Source organism: Urtica dioica, chromosome 6 (genome assembly GCF_054948205.1).
Source record: "Urtica dioica subsp. dioica isolate 48M chromosome 6, U.dioica_male_clone48M_v1_H2, whole genome shotgun sequence".
Classification (NCBI taxonomy): Eukaryota; Viridiplantae; Streptophyta; class Magnoliopsida; order Rosales; family Urticaceae; genus Urtica; species Urtica dioica.
The window spans coordinates 43818512-43836867 of NC_142761.1; the positions used below are offsets into that span (position 1 = coordinate 43818512).

The 18356-nt window shown below is 36.5% G+C and overlaps 3 protein-coding genes across 4 annotated transcripts in view; all 3 read right to left on the reverse strand.

Annotated features, from left to right (window-relative positions):
- Window positions 1–18356, reverse strand: part of LOC149394448 (uncharacterized) — a 100603-nt gene that overhangs the window by 65509 nt on the left and 16738 nt on the right. The gene's annotated exons all lie outside the window — the stretch shown is intronic.
- On the reverse strand, window positions 568–3647 carry LOC149394451 (uncharacterized). The gene is made up of 3 exons (XM_089617472.1): window positions 3298–3647; window positions 1158–1940; window positions 568–1050 (listed from the first exon to the last, which is right to left on the reverse strand). The coding sequence occupies exons 1-3, from the start codon at window positions 3305–3307 to the stop codon at window positions 1019–1021; spliced, it is 825 nt and encodes a 274-aa protein (XP_089473598.1). The 5' UTR covers window positions 3308–3647; the 3' UTR covers window positions 568–1018.
- On the reverse strand, window positions 7931–12371 carry LOC149394452 (TMV resistance protein N-like). Of its 2 annotated transcripts, XM_089617199.1 has the most exons (6): window positions 12162–12371; window positions 11626–11741; window positions 10876–11386; window positions 8782–9886; window positions 8375–8665; window positions 7931–7946 (listed from the first exon to the last, which is right to left on the reverse strand). In XM_089617199.1, exons 3-5 carry the CDS (start codon window positions 11073–11075, stop codon window positions 8486–8488), a joined length of 1485 nt encoding a protein of 494 aa, XP_089473325.1. In that variant the 5' UTR covers window positions 11076–11386; window positions 11626–11741; window positions 12162–12371; the 3' UTR covers window positions 7931–7946; window positions 8375–8485. The 2 variants fall into 2 exon arrangements, with proteins under 2 accessions (XP_089473325.1, XP_089473324.1); XM_089617198.1 differs by lacking the exons at window positions 7931–7946; window positions 12162–12371 and adding an exon at window positions 8016–8099 and having other exon boundaries at window positions 11626–12145.

Sequence of the window (18356 nt, forward strand, 5' to 3'; positions counted from 1 at the left end):
TTTCCAACCTTTGAATAACTCAAAAGGCGTTTTTAAAACAGCCTTGGTTGGAACTCGGTTTAATATATACACAGCCGTCTTTAGTGCTTCAGTCCACAAGAATTGAGGAAGTTTTGTGGTACTCCTCATACTTCTCACCATGTCCATTAAAGTTCGGTTTCTTCTTTCTGATACACCATTTTGATCTGGAGTACCAGGCATCGTATATTGGGCAACAATCCCATGTTCTTGAAGAAACTTCGCAAATGGCCCAGGTGCTTGTCCATTCTCTGTATATCTACCATAATACTCACCACCCCTATCTGATCTCACTATCTTAATTTGTTTACCGCATTGTAACTCTACTTCAGCCTTGAAAACTTTAAAGGCATCTATAGCTTCATCCTTAGAACGAAGTAAGTAGAGATACATATATCGTGAGAAATCATCTATGAAAGTGATAAAGTATTTTGGACTACTAGCATCCATGTCTGGACAACAAATGTCAGTATGTATGATTTCTAACAATTCAGTACTTCTCTTTGCACCCTTTTTAGACTTATTGGTTTGCTTTCCCTTAATGCAATCCACACAAGTCTCGAAGTCAGTAAAATCAAGAGTACTAAGTACCCCTTCATTCACCAACCTCTTGATTCTTAAAATGGAGATATGTCCCAATCTCCGGTGCCACAATAGAGAAGAATTTTCATTCATAATACAACGTTTCAACCCAGCAGTAACATTCAAAGAGTTATAAGCAGTATTATTTTGCAAAGTAACAGAATAAAGACCATCATGAGACAATGTACCATAACCAACAGTTTTAGATTTATTTAATAATGTAAAACCATCATCCAAAAAGTTAAAACCAAAACCAAAAGGTACAAGTCTCGAAACTGAAATTAAATTCCTTGAAAAACTAGGAACATAAAAGGTCTTTTCTAAATGCAAAATAAAACCAGTACTCAAAACCAAATTGCAAGAACCAACAGCCTCCACATGTGAGCTCATCTTCCCTCCTGAGAGGATATAGCACTCACTACCCACTGGCTTCCGTAGGTTTTGCATACCCTGCAAGGTATTTGAAACATGGATTGTAGAACCAGAGTCAATCCACCAAGTATTATGACCAACATCAGTTAGATTTGATTCATAACATACAAACGAAAATTGAATACCTTTCTTCTCAAGCCAATTCTGGAACTTAGAGCAGTCTTTCTTCATGTGTCCTTTCTTCTTGCAAAAGAAACACTTTGACTCTTTCTTAATGTCCGGTTTGACAGAGAGCTTGCCTTTGCCTTTGGCACGATCTTTCTTCTTCCTTTCGGAGAAAGTCAGATTCACTTTCTCACCCTGTTCCATAGCCAACCTATGCTCCTCTTGAACACACATGGTCATGAGTTCATTGATTGACCATTTATCCTTATGTGTGTTATAAGAAATCTTAAATGGACCATATTGTTGGGGCAGAGTGCACAGAATAAAGTGAACCAGAAAGGTTTCAGACATTTCAACTTCCAGTGTCTTTAATTGAGCCGCAATATCCCTCATACGCATGATATGATCACGCATACCTCCTATTCCAGTGAGCTTCACGGATGAGAACTGCATGATAAGAGTACTAGCCAAAGCCTTATCTGAAGTGACAAATTGATCGTCTATTGCTTTCATTAAGAGACGAACATTGTCATATTCCTCAATTGAACCCCTAACCCCAGCAGATACTTTGGTCTTTATGAACATAACGCAGAGGCGATTAGATCGCTCCCACTTTTCATAAAGATCAACCTGATCAGGGGTACTTTTCTCAGTGATTTTAGGGGGTTCAGGCTTCCTTATGGCATAGTCAATATCCATCCATCCCAACTGAAGGAGAACTCTTTCTTTCCAAACCTTAAAGTTGTCCCCTTTGAGTTCGGGGACATCGCACTTAACATCAGAGTAACTAACAGTTTGACTAGCTGCAATTTATAGAAATTAAACATGCTTGTAAGAATTATGTTTTTTGAAGAAATTAACTATATCATGATTTACCAATGCAAAACATGTACTTAATGAATCTAGAGACATAAAATTTGCCTGTGGGCTAAAATTCTAATTCAGTTAGATTCACACGATTATGATAAAACTATCAAACTATGTTCCTTTTCCTAATACCTGTGGGTTAATTAGGAAATATAATTTGATATTTTATCCTAATTAATCATACAAATATTATAAAATTCCTGTGGGTAGATTTCATAATATAGCATATGATTAACCACAATTATTGTTTTATGTGACATTAATTCTAAATATACAATCTAAATTAATTAAAGATGCTGTGGCTATTCTTTAATTAATTAAGACCATATAAATCACAAACAATAAAATAAAGACTAAAATAAGTAATATTGTGCTAATCATTGCTAAATATTATATGTGTGTCTCAAATAATAATAAAATTATACATCATATAATTTCTAAATAAATGACATACAAACACAATATAAATTAAACTTAATACTTGCACAAAATACCTTTATAATGCAAATAAAAATTGAATAGCATATATCAAGATTATTTATTCTATTCTCCCAAAAAATATTCTCATAAGGTATATTCTAAATAAATATATATATACCTTATATATACCACAGCCAATACACATATATATATATATATATATATATATACGCACTACAATAGAAAGAGAGTGGAAACCATTGTTTAATAATTTATATAAACATATTCAAATTTTAAAACAAAATAAGAATCTGTGGGCCCAATATATATGCCACACCCAAAGAAAAGTGATATCGCATATGCATATGCACGTTAGAAACCAAAGCATCAGTATAATCCATTTAACTATCTGAAATAAAGGCCCAAAACTAAACTTGATAAAAGGCCCAGAAAAATAAATAAATAAAGACAGAGAAGTAAAACGACAGTTATATGAAAACGACACAGAATTGTCACAACAAAAACGACATGTCATTTTCAATCGTCTTCAACCTCTAGATGGGTTATTTTCGACCCGGTTGAGACCCGTTTCAAGATCCGACTGGTTTTCCCTCATTTTAGCATCAAATTAAGCGATTCAAAAGCCAAAAGAATCACAAAACAATTTTCCAAAAGATTTCCATAATAATATTAACATTTCGACGTCAAAAAACGCAAAACATAAACACACAAGAATATGGAAAATTTCAAAAACAAGGTAGAGGTTATATGGTGGCTCTGATACCAAATGTAAGAAATAATAGTCTCTAATCCGAACATATATGATTAGAAACATGAACCCAAAAGCGGAAGCTAAATGGATCAAGCGTTTACCTCCGGCCATTGTTATCGGAAAATCGTCGGAGCTTTATCGGTGACTCGGAATGGCTTCGCCGGCGTCAAGGAACGTCGTTTTGCTCTTCTAAACCGAAATAACCTCGAACTAGATGGTGTGTGTTTATGAATGAGATTATCGGCTTAGGGACCAAAACGATCGGTCTCAATTTATAACCCGAATTCTTTCCCATCAAAGTAAAACGGAAATGAGACATTAATTGGATATTATTTCGTTTGATTTAATAGACCATTATTATGAGATTATATCATAACGTATTCCTTAATATAGAATATATTGAATATACGATATTAATGTATATGTATATTCTATATACGTTAATTATATCTTACAGATTTATGATTGTGGTTACATGAGTATCCAAAAATCTTTCATACAAACAAAAGTCAATAATTCCGAAATTACGTTTATATCTAATATTTTTTTAAGGCAGCTTTGCTGCAGTGGGGATTGAACACACGACCTCCACTAGGCTATCATAGTACCACAATATATCTAATATTGATACAGCTATATATTCATTGTTGTTTAATTTAAATTTTCTATAATTTTAATAAAATGCGAGTGATTTGGTTATTGTACTAATAATTATTAATGTAATTTTTTTTCCAACCTTTATTTACCGCATTCTTCCTAGTAAAATCCGCGTTCCAAACCAAAGTCACAGCTTGTAACACTCTTTATTGGAATAGAGCTAATATGGTGGATTATATTCTTAATTCATTCACATCATGTCTTAATCTTCGTGTCATTTTACATGCATAGGAGCAAAGTTCTTGCTTAGATTCATAAAAATATTTTGGGTTTGATATCAACTTGTGCATGGTCTATGATTCAGGGTGTATAACTATAAAGGCATGTCACTGTTTCAAAAAAATATTAGAGTTTAAGTAATTATAGATAAAAGTAAAATTCTATTTCAGTAAAATATCATGTGATTACTAAACGGTCCCCGTCTGTCCGTTCCATTTACAAAGCTCTTGTAGTTTATTGGATAAACAAAAATTCAAGACTTGAGTTATCCGAGAGTTTATCCAGGCTCTCGGATGCTTTGAGAGATCAAAGAAAGTTTTAAAAATCTTGAAAAGAAAAATGTGAAAACTAGTAAGGAAGTATAAGTATCCAGAAATTTAAGGTAAGCTTTTTGGCAACAGTAACGCTTGAATTGTCAGATAATTTCATTTTTACCCTTGATTTTGTTTTTTTCTTTTCATTTTCGCAGTCGCCTCTTAAGCTATTGATTTTTGCACCGGTAGACTCTTTATTAACTTACATTCATATTTAAAATAAATAAATAATTTAATTGTTGTTCCGAAGTATTACAAAATTTAAAATAATTTCAATAATATCCATTATGATACAATTATGTGCCAAGAAGCAATTTATTTTGTTGAAAATATGAACCTATGTTAATATTTGGTTGTCGGTTTTTTTTTTTTTTTTTTTTAAGAAAACAGGGCCTCGTTAAAACCTCCCCGTCCCCAAATAGGTGCGACGAAGAGGAAAGAGTAGTCCACTACCTCATATTAAAACTCCAGTTGTCTGGTAAGGATACAAAACCGGAAAGTCGTAATTTCACGGCCCATTTACAAAGCGAATGAGCTACGAAAATTGACTTCCTCACTGTCCATTTGAAACTTACAAGACTCAAAACAATCAACTAACAAACTTAAAATTAAAGTAAAAAGGAGAGCAAAGCTACTCCAATCTGGACTCGGTTTGTTGTTCATAAAGCTATCCATGTAGCCTAATTGTCTCCTTTGACAATAACTCTCTTAGTATTGCGAAATTTTGCAAGCAGCAGCGCCAAATGAAGCCCTTTCATCTCAGCCCTTTCACACACACTTCGCCGCGGCTCAAGTGAAAAAAAAAAAAAAAAACGTGCACACCGGTCTCATCCTCACTGCCAGACTCGACAGCAATCTACGATTCCCCGCCGACCAGTCTGACACGATTCTCCAAATCAAGAACTTATCCGATCACCTCGAAGCCTTGCCCTGCATTCAGATCAAGACTAGGAACGAGGCGGTCTTTGAAATCAGTGAAAACCCCAACCTTGTTACCACTCCCAATCACATAACAAGAGTTGGAAATATTTCTGTCTGAGCAGCCATGAGAACCACATTCATATCCCCGAATCTCCAAAATCCCATCCTGCCACTTATCTTCGGATGACTTTATCCCATGTTTTCCTAGACATTTTATCAAGGGGTTGACAACATGTTTTCGGAAATAATACATTGGTGGATAATTTTGAGAATTGAAGGAGGTGAAAAAGGAAAATAAAGAAAAAACTGAGAGTCAAAGTGAAGTCCACGGGCCATCCGTTCAGCTAAATAAGGCTAATACTTGTATGTTCTGTTCCAAATTCATTAAATTTTTTTACCACATATGGCTAGTTCGCAGAGCTTCTTCGTATTACATGTTTTTCAAGGATTTCAACGTCCAATAATTCCACTGGAAATACATCAGCATCAAGAGCTCAAGGAAACAAAAGTTTGCTTCCATGCAAAGGATCAACAATCCCATAAACATCAAAGGGCTTAATCTGTTACTTCATACGGTGACATACAGACAATGAATGTTTAATTAAAGACTAGAATAGCAAGTGACTCTAAGCCTTAAAGGACCGAAACGTGTCTGTTCACAAAATTAGAGGTATACTATTATTTCCATATAAAAAATGAAACTATTCACATGTTTAAAAATTATATAAAAGTCCACTTTTTTTTAAATGGTATTTTTTCCTGCCGTTAATAAAAAAAATATATCACGCAATTAAAACTATATCTTCATTTGTATCAAAATAATTGTCTCGTTGAGACCTTCGCAGCTCGTAGTGTTAGCAAATTGAAAAAGGCGGTCTATATAATATGCTAAGATTTTTTCAGATCTAGCAAACAGAAAGACATGACATTTACATGATTAACAGAGATTGTAGACATTAATAAGAATAGAAAAGCCATTGAGATTTGAAGTCAGGAAGTTGCCTCAGGCTGCTGCAATTAGTGAGATCCAAGTACTCGAGATTTGAGTTGCAAGAGAGGTCAGGGAGTTGACTCAGGTTGCTGCAATTAGTGAGATTCAACTTCCAGAGTTTTGAGTTGCAAGAGATGTCAGGAAGTTGACTCAGGTTGCTGCAATTAGTGAGATTCAAGTGCACGAGATTTGAGTTGCCATAGAGGTCAGGAAGTTGACTCATGCTGCTGCAATTAGTGAGATTCAACTTCCAGAGTTTTGAGTTGCAAGAGAGGTCAGGAAGTTGACTCAGATTGCTGCAATTAGTGAGATTCAACACCCTGAGATTTGAGTTGCAAGAGAGGTCAGGAAGTTGACTCAGGCTGCTGCAATTAGTGAGATTCAACACCCTGAGATTTGAGTTGCGAGAGAGGTCAGGAAGTTGACTCAGGCTGCTGCAATTAGTGAGATTCAAGTGCTTGAGATTTGAGTTGCAAGAGAGGTCAGGAAGTTGACTCAGGCTGCTGCAATTAGTGAGATTCAATTCCCAGAGATTTGAGTTGCGAGAGAGGTCAAGAAGTTGACTCACGCTGCTGCAATTAGTGAGATTCAACACCCTGAGATTTGAGTTGCAAGAGAGGTCAGGAAGTTGACTCAGGCTGCTGCAATTAGTGAGATTCAACACCCTGAGATTTGAGTTGCCAGAGAGGTCAGGAAGTTGACTCAGGCTGCTGCAATTAGTGAGATTCAAGTCCCAAAGATTTGAGTTGCAAGAGAGGTCAGGAAGTTGACTCAGGCTGCTGCAATTAGTGAGATTCAACACCTTGAGATTTGAGTTGTCAGAGAGGTCAGGAAGTTGACTCAGGCTGCTGCAATTAGTGAGATTTAAGTCCCAAAGATTTGAGTTGCAAGAGAGGTCAGGAAGTTGACTCGGGCTGCTGCAATTAGTGAGATTCAACACCCTGAGATTTGAGTTGCCAGAGAGGTGAGGAAGTTGACTCAGGCTGCTGCAATTAGTGAGATTCAAGTCCCAGAGATTTGAGTTGCAAGAGAGGTCGGGAAGTTGACTCAGGTTGCTGCAATTAGTGAGATTCAACACCAAGAGATTTGAGTTGCAAGAGAGGTCAGGAAGTTGACTCAGGTTGCTGCAATTAGTGAGATTCAACACCAAGAGATTTGAGTTGCAAGAGAGGTCAGGAAGTTGACTCAGGCTGCTGCAATTAGTGAGATCCAACACCCAGAGATTTGAGTTGCGAGAGAGGTCAGGAAGTTGACTCAAGCTGCTGCAATTAGTGAGTTTGAACACCGTGAGATTTGAGTTGCAAGAGAGGTCAGGAAGTTGACTCAGGCTGCTGCAATTAGTGAGATTCAAGTCCCAGAGATTTGAGTTGCAAGAGAGGTCAGGAAGTTGACTCAGGCTGCTGCAATTAGTGAGATTCAACACCCTGAGATTTGAGTTGCAAGAGAGGTCAGGAAGTTGACTCAAGCTGCTGCAATTAGTGAGATTCAACTCCTCGAGATTTGAGTTGCAAGAGAGATCCGAGAGTTGACTCAGGTTGCTGCAATTAGCAAGATTCAAGTGCTTGAGGTTTGAAGTGTGAGAGAGGCCCTGGAGTTGACTTAGATTTTTGCAACCATTGAGAATCACGACTTCCAACTTTTGCAAATCCTATATGAAAAAGTGAACCGTGATTTATGTGAGTCAGACAGTATAAGTGATTGAAAATAACAAATACGCTTCTTAATACCTTGAGCTAGTGATATCAGACCTTGAAGTTTTAAAAAATTGTGATTCGAACCGATATCAAACTTCTCTAGCGTACTGTAGTGATATAACAAACTATTTTATACAAAAAATAAAATAAGTTAATTATTTAAGAGCTATTTAGCGTTTTATGTTGAATAAATAGATAATTTCTAAAAAAATGGATTACAAATTTATTAAGCATTCGGAATGTGCCCTTTTTATTGAAAATATGAATGGAAGTTCAAGGAGGTGAACGCTAGATAAAAAAAAAAGTTTAAGGGTCAAATTGCAATAATTTGAACGCTAGAAAATATGAACCATTGTGTTAAAAAAATACTGGAAAACAATACCTTGTATTCCAGGCTCCAAACCCGTTCAAGTTTGTCACTTTCAATGCACACCTCACGAAGATTCTTCGGATTAAAACTCTCTGGCAAGCATTTCAAGGGGCAACCCGTCCATCAGAAATATCTCAGTGTAGCGGGAAGGAAATCAAGATATTCAGGGAATAAAATTTTGCCGTTGTACGAAGACCAATCAATATAGAGAAACCACAAATTGCGCATTTTTTTAAAGACTAGAGGGCTTATGTCAGATTGTGGCATATCCTTCAAGAAAATTCCTTCAATTTTTTGTGTCCCCTAATCACAGTTCATACAAAAAAAAAATGACCACATTATGATTATTATACAAATGATAATAAAGTGTGACTGCAATTAAGTTTTAAAGGATCTTGATATTCATAAGCATGACTTACTCGCTTCTCTTCCAAGACACAGCAAGTATCTAATGTAGACCACAATCTACTGCGCTCTCCCGGATCCTTTGATTCTCCACGAACAATTTCTTGGCCCATTTCTTCGATCATATCATGCATCCTTATAAAACCATATCCATCCACAGTTACGAGAGCCCTGTCAATTAGATCTTTGATTCCTGCAACAACTCCGGAATATCTGTACCCGAGTATTTTCTCGGTCTCATCCATGTCTTTGCCTTTAAGGAAGCAGGCAATATCGAGAAACATGTCCTTGTTGTTCTGGCTCAGTCCGTCGTAGCTTACTTTCAGTATGTCTTGGACTTCATGGTTTGGAGTTGAGTCAAGTAACTTCATTTCGCTTTCCCATTCTTTGATGCTCCTTGAATACAAGTGCCGACCCAAAACCGTGAGAGCCAACGGATTGCCTTTGGCGTATTTCTTGACAATTGTCTCAGCCAACTCCATGTATCTCTTGGCCGGAGATTCATCTCCTTCTTTACCAAAAGCTTTCGAGAGAAAGAGCCGACGAGCATCCCCAAAACTCAGGTCCTCAATTTTGTGTATTTCGTCGGCTTTGATAACCTTGAGTACTTGCGAATCTCTGCCTGTCACAACTATTCTGCTACCTGGACCGAAGCATTCACGATCTATGGCCAGAAGGTCCAATTGCTTTACGTTATCGACATCGTCAAGGACTAAAAGAACATTCCTTTGGCGGAGTCTATCCTTTTCGCGATGAGTGACGTGTGTCAAGTTCTTCTCTTTCAACAGTTCCGAGAAAACTCTCTTTTGCTGGTCCGAGGATTGGTGCTTCGTAACTTCCTCTCTAACGTTTTCAAGGAAAGAGAAACCAGAGAATCCATTACAGAATTTCTTGTACAGGACACGGGCGATTGTCGTCTTTCCGATGCCGCCCATTCCCCAAATTCCAATGACACGAGTGTCCTTGTTCGTTAAGTTGACATATAAAGATGGCTCAATCTTCTGCAAATTGTTATCAATTCCAACAAGACCATTTGTCTCATAACTAGAAGTAGAAGGTATCATTTTTAATTCTTCCATGACACATTCAACAATTTCTTTTATCAACTCGGACTCGGAACTGAAAAATGTAAATAAATTGTAGTCAATAAACATATCATCAATTTTTTTTTTTTACAAAGTTAATGAGTGTATTATATCAAACCTTTAAATTATTTTATACTTCTTTTTTATATAAATATTTTATACTTTAAGGGTCAGTATTGAAAAACCCTTATGAGTAACTAAAGATATTTGTTAATATTAAGAAAAATAGACATCTATTACTCTTTGTAAAATGAATATGCATTAAAAACAGAGTTTTGCGACAAAATAGCTTGCGACCAATATCATGTGTACCGCGAGGAAAATAATCCCTCAAAATCCAAATACACAGAACAAAAACAATCATCTAAGCCCTAAAATCAGGGACCCTGAGACTACGTAATCTATACCTCATACAATCCTCTTGTTTTATGTTTCTATTTCTTTTTTGTAATAATTGTAACCACGGTATTCCCCCGTCACAAGTGAGGGCTCATTAATAAAACTCTCGTGGTCCCGTTCACGTTTCTTAAAAAAAAAATAGCCGATTATATTTCTCTACCCCGAAGATCTCTGGCACAGTATTTTCAGGAGTATTGGTCTTTGGATATCTACTCTAAATTCTGATTTTTCAAGTTTTAGCCTCTCTGTATTATCCCGCGATTGGCCAAGTGCTATCTAGTTTGTGACGACTATAGTCTAAATATTTGGATCGAATATACTCTAAATGAAATCTTCATGACGACTACAAATTAGGTTTGATTTTTAACTCATGACCATGGACGGACCTTGGTGTCCTCAAGTGGGGGGCTATAAACGAGAATCAATTTCCCTAATATGTCCCAGATAATCACTAATTTGACCTCCCCTAATAACGTGTTTTTTTCTTCTTTTTGGGTGATAAAACCTTTGTATTTTTGTGTTTTAATAACCACAATGATAATAGAAAAAATGATTTAAAAGCTGTACTTAAGGTTTATGACAACTAAAACCATTTATCAAGGATATCAAATACGAGTAATTTACCTCGCGTCTGCCGAATTGAATCCGGATAAATCCGCAGTGGCTCTCAGAGATTCCCGCCACATCTTCAACTTTTCCGAGTCGTGTCCGAATCGTGTTTCGAGTTCTGAGAATGCAACTTCGAAGCTTCTCTTTTGGTGGCGTATATTCCTGGGCTCCACCTTGTAGAACACGGGTATAACACGCTGTTTATGTTCTTTCATGCAACGGACGATGTGGTTGAGCTCATCCAGACACCACCGAGATTGGGCATAGTTCTCTGAGAAGACGATTATCGAGATCGCCGATGCCTTGATCGCTTCTAGAAGCACAGGCGAGATCTCGTCTCCTTTCTTGAGGTCATCCGAGTCTATGAACGCCTTTATTCCTCGCGCAAAGCGTCGCAAAGAAAGCTAATAAAGCCCCAGCGTGTGTCCGTGCCTCGAAAGCTGATGAATACGTCGTATATATCGACAGAGGTACTCGAAGAAGAAGCCATAAGTGATCAACCTCCAAAAATATCAAAGGGTCTTATCTGAAATATGGAAAGCTTGGATATAGTGAATTTGTGTGAGGCTAGTTTATTCAAAAGTAAAAGGAAGGTAAGACCAAACACGGTATACGGTAATTTACCATAGAAACACAAAACAAAAGTAAATAATTTTGGATTATCATATGTCGAACAAAAGTATATTTACCATAGAAAATATGTCGAAAAATTTCGACTTAATTCAGCAAAAACAAATTCTCAGTGATTAGTTAGTAACAATTTACCTGGCCCCTGAATCCCAGGCGGATGAGCTCTCAGTCGTTTCTGAAGCGCCTTTTGCGTTCTTAAAAATGCAGCTTTGTAGCTTCCCACCGAGAATCTGTGATAACTCGATCGCTCCCTGAATCGCAGATGAGATTTTATGTGAGGATAGTAAAGGAATGAAGAAGAAGAAAGAATACGGAGATAAGACTGTGACTCTGTGCGTGGCTAGTTTTGTCTGATAACTATAAAATATCAACTGATATCAAGAGTTTTCTATCAGAAATGTAAAGGAAGGCTTATTAGATCGTGACTTTATGTAAAGTTAGTTTATGCAAACTAAATGGAAGGTAATTAGTTTATAATGTGAACATATAAGTTTAGAGTTTACTGCTATAACAATAAAATTAATAGGTGCGCTCCTCTACTTGTTTTTTTTTTTTTTTTTTTTTTTTTTTTTTTTTTTAACTTTTATAGTGTTTTACTTTCTTGTAATAAAAAGCAGTTACTCCCTTAAACAAATTTGCAGCGATTAATATGTAAAGGTAAAACAATTTACCTCGACCCTAAATCCCAGCCGTATTAATTCGCAGTGATTTCCAGAGATTCTCGATCTGAAGCGTCTTTGATGTCTTGAAAACGCAGCTTTGTGGCTTCCCAGATGGTTCCGTATATTTGTGGGGTCCACTTTGTAGGTCTTCTTGCAACGTGCTATATGGTTGAGCTCATCCAGACACCTCCGAGAATCTGTGAGAAGACGATTATCAAGATCGGCGATATCTTCTTGAATTCTTGAATATGGCAAAGAATGAAAGAGAGAGAGAGAGAGAAAATATCTGACTCGAGAAACAGAGAGGAATGAAAAATGAATGTATTGAATTGATTGGATTTGATTCTAGGTTCAGTCAAACCTTTTATACAAGCTGAGAAATAAAGAAACGACACAAATAAGAAAACGACATAACTCTCTCTAATTACAGATATTAAAACCCAAAACACCCCCTCAAGATGAACTGAATATATTCAACAAGTTCATCTTGGACAACAGCGTAAGAAGAGCTGGTGAGGTTAAAGGTTTTGTAAAAATATCAGCAACCTGAAGATGAGTTCTAATAGGAAGTAATTTAACTAAACCACGTTGGAGACGTTCTCTGACAAAATGAAGGTCAATCTCTATGTGTTTAGTTCTCTTGTGATACGTTGGATTTGAGGCAATGTGAATGGCTGCCTGATTATCACAATAAATCACCGGAGAGACTTCAGAATTGATCTGGAAATCCTTTGCTAACTGCTGCAGCCATATGACCTCGCTCATCACAGCAGCAAGCGCTCGATATTCCGACTCTGCAGAACTCCTAGACACAGTTGATTGCTTCTTTGACTTCCACGAAACCAAAGCATCACCAACAAAGACACAATATCCTGTAACAGACCGACGTGAATCAGTGCACGTACCCCAGTCAGCATCAGAAAAAGCACGTATATTTGTAGAAGAGTTAGAAGGATAGAATAATCCTAAGCCAGGATTTGACTTCAAATATCTCAGTAAATGATGAGCTGCTTGTTGGTGCTGAGAAGTAGGAGCTTTAACAAACTGACTTAAGCAATTTACTGCAAAAGTAATATCAGGCCGTGTAATTGTGAGATACAATAGACGTCCTATAAGTCTCCTGTAACCTGTAGGATCATCTAACAAAACACCATCAGTTAAATTCATAGTCAGTCTAGGATTCATGGGAGTTTTGACTGGTTTAGAGTCAAGAAACCCTGCATCCTCTAATATCTGTAGAGCATACTGTCTTTGACACAAGACAATCCCTGCATCTGACCTAGCAACTTCTAATCCCAAAAAATATTTTAGAGTGCCTAAATCTTTCAATCTAAAAACAGAGCTGAGGAAACTCTTAACATCAGAAATCACAGATTGATTAGGACCAGAAATGATAATGTCATCAACATATAATAAAATGATCACAAAAGTAGAACCATGTCCTTTTGTATAAACTGAATAGTCTGATTTGGATTGGACAAACCCATTGTTTCGGACTGCCTCTGTGAACTTCAAGTTCCATTGCCTTGAAGCTTGTTTCAATCCATAAATGGATTTGTGTAATCTACAGACCAACTTTCCATTTGAATTGCGTTGCACCCCCTGCACATTATAACCCAAAGGCAACTCCATGTAAACTTCCTCAAATAAATCTCCATTTAAGAAAGCATTACTTATATCTAATTGTGATAAAAACCACTTTTGAGAAGAAGCAATACTCAATAAAAATTTAACTGAGACAAGTTTTGCAACAGGAGAAAAGGTATGTAAAAAATCAACTCCCTCTTTTTGTGTGAACCCCTTGGCAACCAATCTAGCTTTCCTTCTAGCTAGTGTACCATCAGAGTTTAGCTTATTCGTGTAAATCCAACGACATCCTATAGCTGTCTTGTCCGGTGGCAAAGTGACTATAGACCATGTATTATTCTTATGCATAGCCTCCAATTCCTCTGTCATTGCATCTCTCCATTCCCTTGACTTGACTGCCAAGTGATAGAATTCAGGAGCCGGATTTGCTGTGACAGAGAGAACAAAATTTTTGAAGGACATAGATAATTTCCCATAATCAAGAACAGTATCAATAGAATGCTTGGAAGAATAACTTGAACCTGTTTTTAGCAGATTGCAGTGATAGTCTCTGAGATATGCTGGTGGAATATGAGCTCTTGATGACTTCCTTAATCATGTCTCTGATTGTACTAATTGATGTTCCATCGCATCACTTTGCACAATTTCTGGACTAGAAGTTTGTGGATTCAGAGGCTCATTACAAATAATAGTATCATGCTCAGCATCATTGTCAACAGAGTTCTCTATAGTATTATAAGGAATACTAGAAGAATTTATGATAGGCAAGGGTATAGTATCAAAAGGATCTCTGATAGTAATCTTAGTGTTGTTTTCATGAAAAGGGAAAACTTTTTCATGAAAAACAACATCTCGTGAAATAAAAACCTCATTTGAAGTGAGATCAAGTAACTTATACCCTTTAATACCTGCAGGATATCCAATCATAACACATTTACGAGCTCTAGGTTGAAATTTAGTTCTGTGTGCTTTCAAAGTCGAAGCAAAGCATAAAGAACCAAAAACCCTTAAATGTTCATATTCAACCTGTTTTTGGAACAAAATTTCATAAGGAGACTTGTGAGACAAAATAACAGATGGAGTTCTATTAATAAGATAAGTTGCAGTGAGGACGCAGTCAGTCCAAAATTGAATAGGAATCTTGGACTGGAAGTAAAGGGCTCTAGCAACATTGAGCAAGTGCTGATGTTTTCTTTCAACCACAGAATTTTGCTGTGGTGTTTCCACACAGGAATACTGATGTAAAATACCATGCTTAGAGAAATACTCGGAAAAAGTAAGTTCTTTTGCATTATCAGACCGAAACTGCTTCACATTAACAGCAAAATGATTAGAAACAAAAGCACAAAAATTAGGAATGATAGTATGAACTTCAGATTTGTATTTCATGAGGAAAATCCAACAAAATCTAGACTTGTCATCAACAAGAGTTAAGAAAAACCGATGACCATTCCTAGAGGGAACACTATATGGACCCCACACATCACAATGAATGAGGTCAAAGCAAGAGTCAGCAAAATGATGTGAAGAGTGAAAAGGCAACCTATGTTGTTTTGCTAATGGACAAATACAGCATGGTGAATGATTATCAACATCATTAGCATGATAAGCCAAACGGTTTTTCAAAACATCTAAACATTTAAAAGATAGATGACCTAAACGTTGATGCCATATCTCTACAGAGACTTTATTCAGGTAGGTAGTAGGACTTTTGATGCAGTTCTTGGTGAGGACATAGAGCTCATTACTCGTTTCACCCCTGCCAATCATCCTCGAATCCTTGACATCCTGAATCTCAAAATAATCATGAAAGAAAACAATTTTAATGTCAGATCTTTTAGTTAGTGCCCTTACTGATATCAAGTTGAACTTGAAGCAAGGCACATAAAGGACATTGTATAGAACAAGATTATCACTTAGCACAATATCACCAAAATAATGCACCGGAATCACTACATGGTTAGGCAAGGTAACAGTGGAATTCTGCAGTGGTTTAAATCTAGTGAAAAGAGATCTATCAGCACTAATATGACTAGATGCCCTTGAATCAAGAATCCAAGAGGCACAAGCAGAATTAGTACTATTTATAAAATTAACCCAACCATGTAAACCTGTGTTGAAAGTCGTTAGGTTGACTTCATTGGATGTGGTCTGACCAGAGGAGGCTGTTGCTGTGAGTTGATTAGACAGATGATTGATGAGCTGGTGGATCTGTTCAGACGACAGATTTGATGTTCCAGCAGATGCTGAGGCAACAAAACTTCCACCATTGCTTTGTCCTTCCACAGTATTTGCTTGTCCTTTGGTCTTGAACTTGAAACCCGGTGGATATCCATGTAGTTTGTAGCATTTATCCACTGTATGTCCAAGAAGCTTACAGTGCGTGCAGAGAGGACGTTCCTTGGCCTTGAATTTCTTTTGTTCTTCATGGATGGCCATAGCATGAGAGCTGGTAAGATCATTGGATGCCTGATTATCCAAAGATGCGGATCTTTGAGTTTCTTCTTGACTCAGCATGGCATAGACCTTGTTTATTGGTGGAATAGGCTCCATCAACAACACTTGGCCACGAGCATGCTTGTATGTATCATTCAGCCCCATAAGGAATTGCATAACATACTCTGACTCCGCGAATTCATTCAACTTTGCTTTACCACCACACGAGCACGCGCAAGTACACTCCGGCTTGAATCCACAAAGATCTTGATGTACTGCCTTTAGCTTGGTGAAATAGACTCCAATCGTCTGTTGATCTTGTGAAAGATTGGTGAATTCATGCCGGAGCTGAAAAATCCTTGGACCGTTACTCTGTTGGAACCGATCTCTCAGATCATCCCATATCTCCTTCGCAGTACCTCCAAACAGGATGCTCGCAGCAATTTCTTTGGAGACCGAATTCAAAATCCAGGCGATGATAGTACTGTTGTTGCGACTCCATAGGCGTAGCATGTCAGATTCATCAGGAGAAGGCTTGGTTATGGATCCATCAATGAAGCCTAATTTGTTCTTGGATTCAAGAACAATTAGCATCGACCGGCTCCATGAAAGGTAATTTGTGCCAATCAAGACATTGGAGACGAGACTTCCTCCATTGGAATCGGAGTGATGTAGAAAATACGGCGAGAACGGATCTTCAAGAACTGACCTAGATCTCGAAGATCCAGTAGCACGAGTCGCTTGATTCTCCATCGATGAAACTTCTGAATCCTCCATGATTGCGATGAGGAGAAGCTTGATGTTCGAGAGACGAGAATCAAAAGGCGTTTAACGATTTCAGATAGCGCGGAAGAGCTCTGATACCATCTTGAATTCTTGAATATGGCAAAGAATGAAAGAGAGAGAGAGAGAAAATATCTGACTCGAGAAACAGAGAGGAATGAAAAATGAATGTATTGAATTGATTGGATTTGATTCTAGGTTCAGTCAAACCTTTTATACAAGCTGAGAAATAAAGAAACGACACAAATAAGAAAACGACATAACTCTCTCTAATTACAGATATTAAAACCCAAAATATCTCGATCGCTCCCTGAAGCGCAGATTAGATTTTGTGTGAGGATAGTAAAATGAAAGTAGAAGAATAAGAAAAAATAACAAAAGTGTGACTTTGCATGTGACTAGTTTTTTAATATATAAAGGAAGCACAAAGCAATATTGGCTTTTTTTTCTATGCACAAGAAAAGAGGGAGAAATTTCGCTTTTGAATTATTGATATCACATTTCCTCAAAAAAAATATATATATATATAAATTCGATAATCAAAAGTGAGGAAAATGAAATGATGTTAATAGGAGAGAAGGAGATGTCAAGAGGAGATATTAAAAAAATATATAAAAAAGGTTAAAAAAGTTGAGTGAAAAAATTGAAAAACACCTAAAAACTGTTTTCTGATTTTTTTTCATTAAAACATAAAACAGTTTGAAAACTTTTTGAGTTGTATTATGAGAATCATCAAACAAACAGTGGATTCAGTTTTTTTATAAAACTATTTTAGTTAGAAAAGTAAAAAACAGTTTTCAAGTTAATAAACAAACATGGTCTAAGATTTTGTCATCATTTCACAATTTTCTGTTTCAACTTGTTGGATCTTAAATAAGGATGTCTTTTTGTTAAATCAAAATTATTGGCCTATTAACGTGAGTATACCTAATTAGGGCTTATAACTCTTATCACAAATTAATTATTAGTTGTCTTTTTTTTTATAATTTTTTTTTACAAAAAATTAGCTACGTAAGCCACCTAAACTATAAGAATTGTAAATTAGCCAACTTTTCGTAAATACTTTGTAAATAGTCAATTTACATACGTGGCAGCCTATTAACTACATTTTTTTACATGTTTGACTGGATTAAATAAGTATTTTATTAATCTGTTAATAAGTTAACTTGGCTATTTACAAGAAATTAACGAAATGTGGGCTATATCCCAATTCACTATAACCGTGTGGTTATATAACTTAATAACCTTTTTTTTATGTACATTGTGACTCGAACCTATTTCCTTACTTGGGAAAGAGGGTGCTTACCACTAAGCTACATTTCTTGCCTATTATTTTTAGCATTAACTCATCATAAGCAAACAATTCTTAACAAACATGATCAAAATTTCTAGATATTA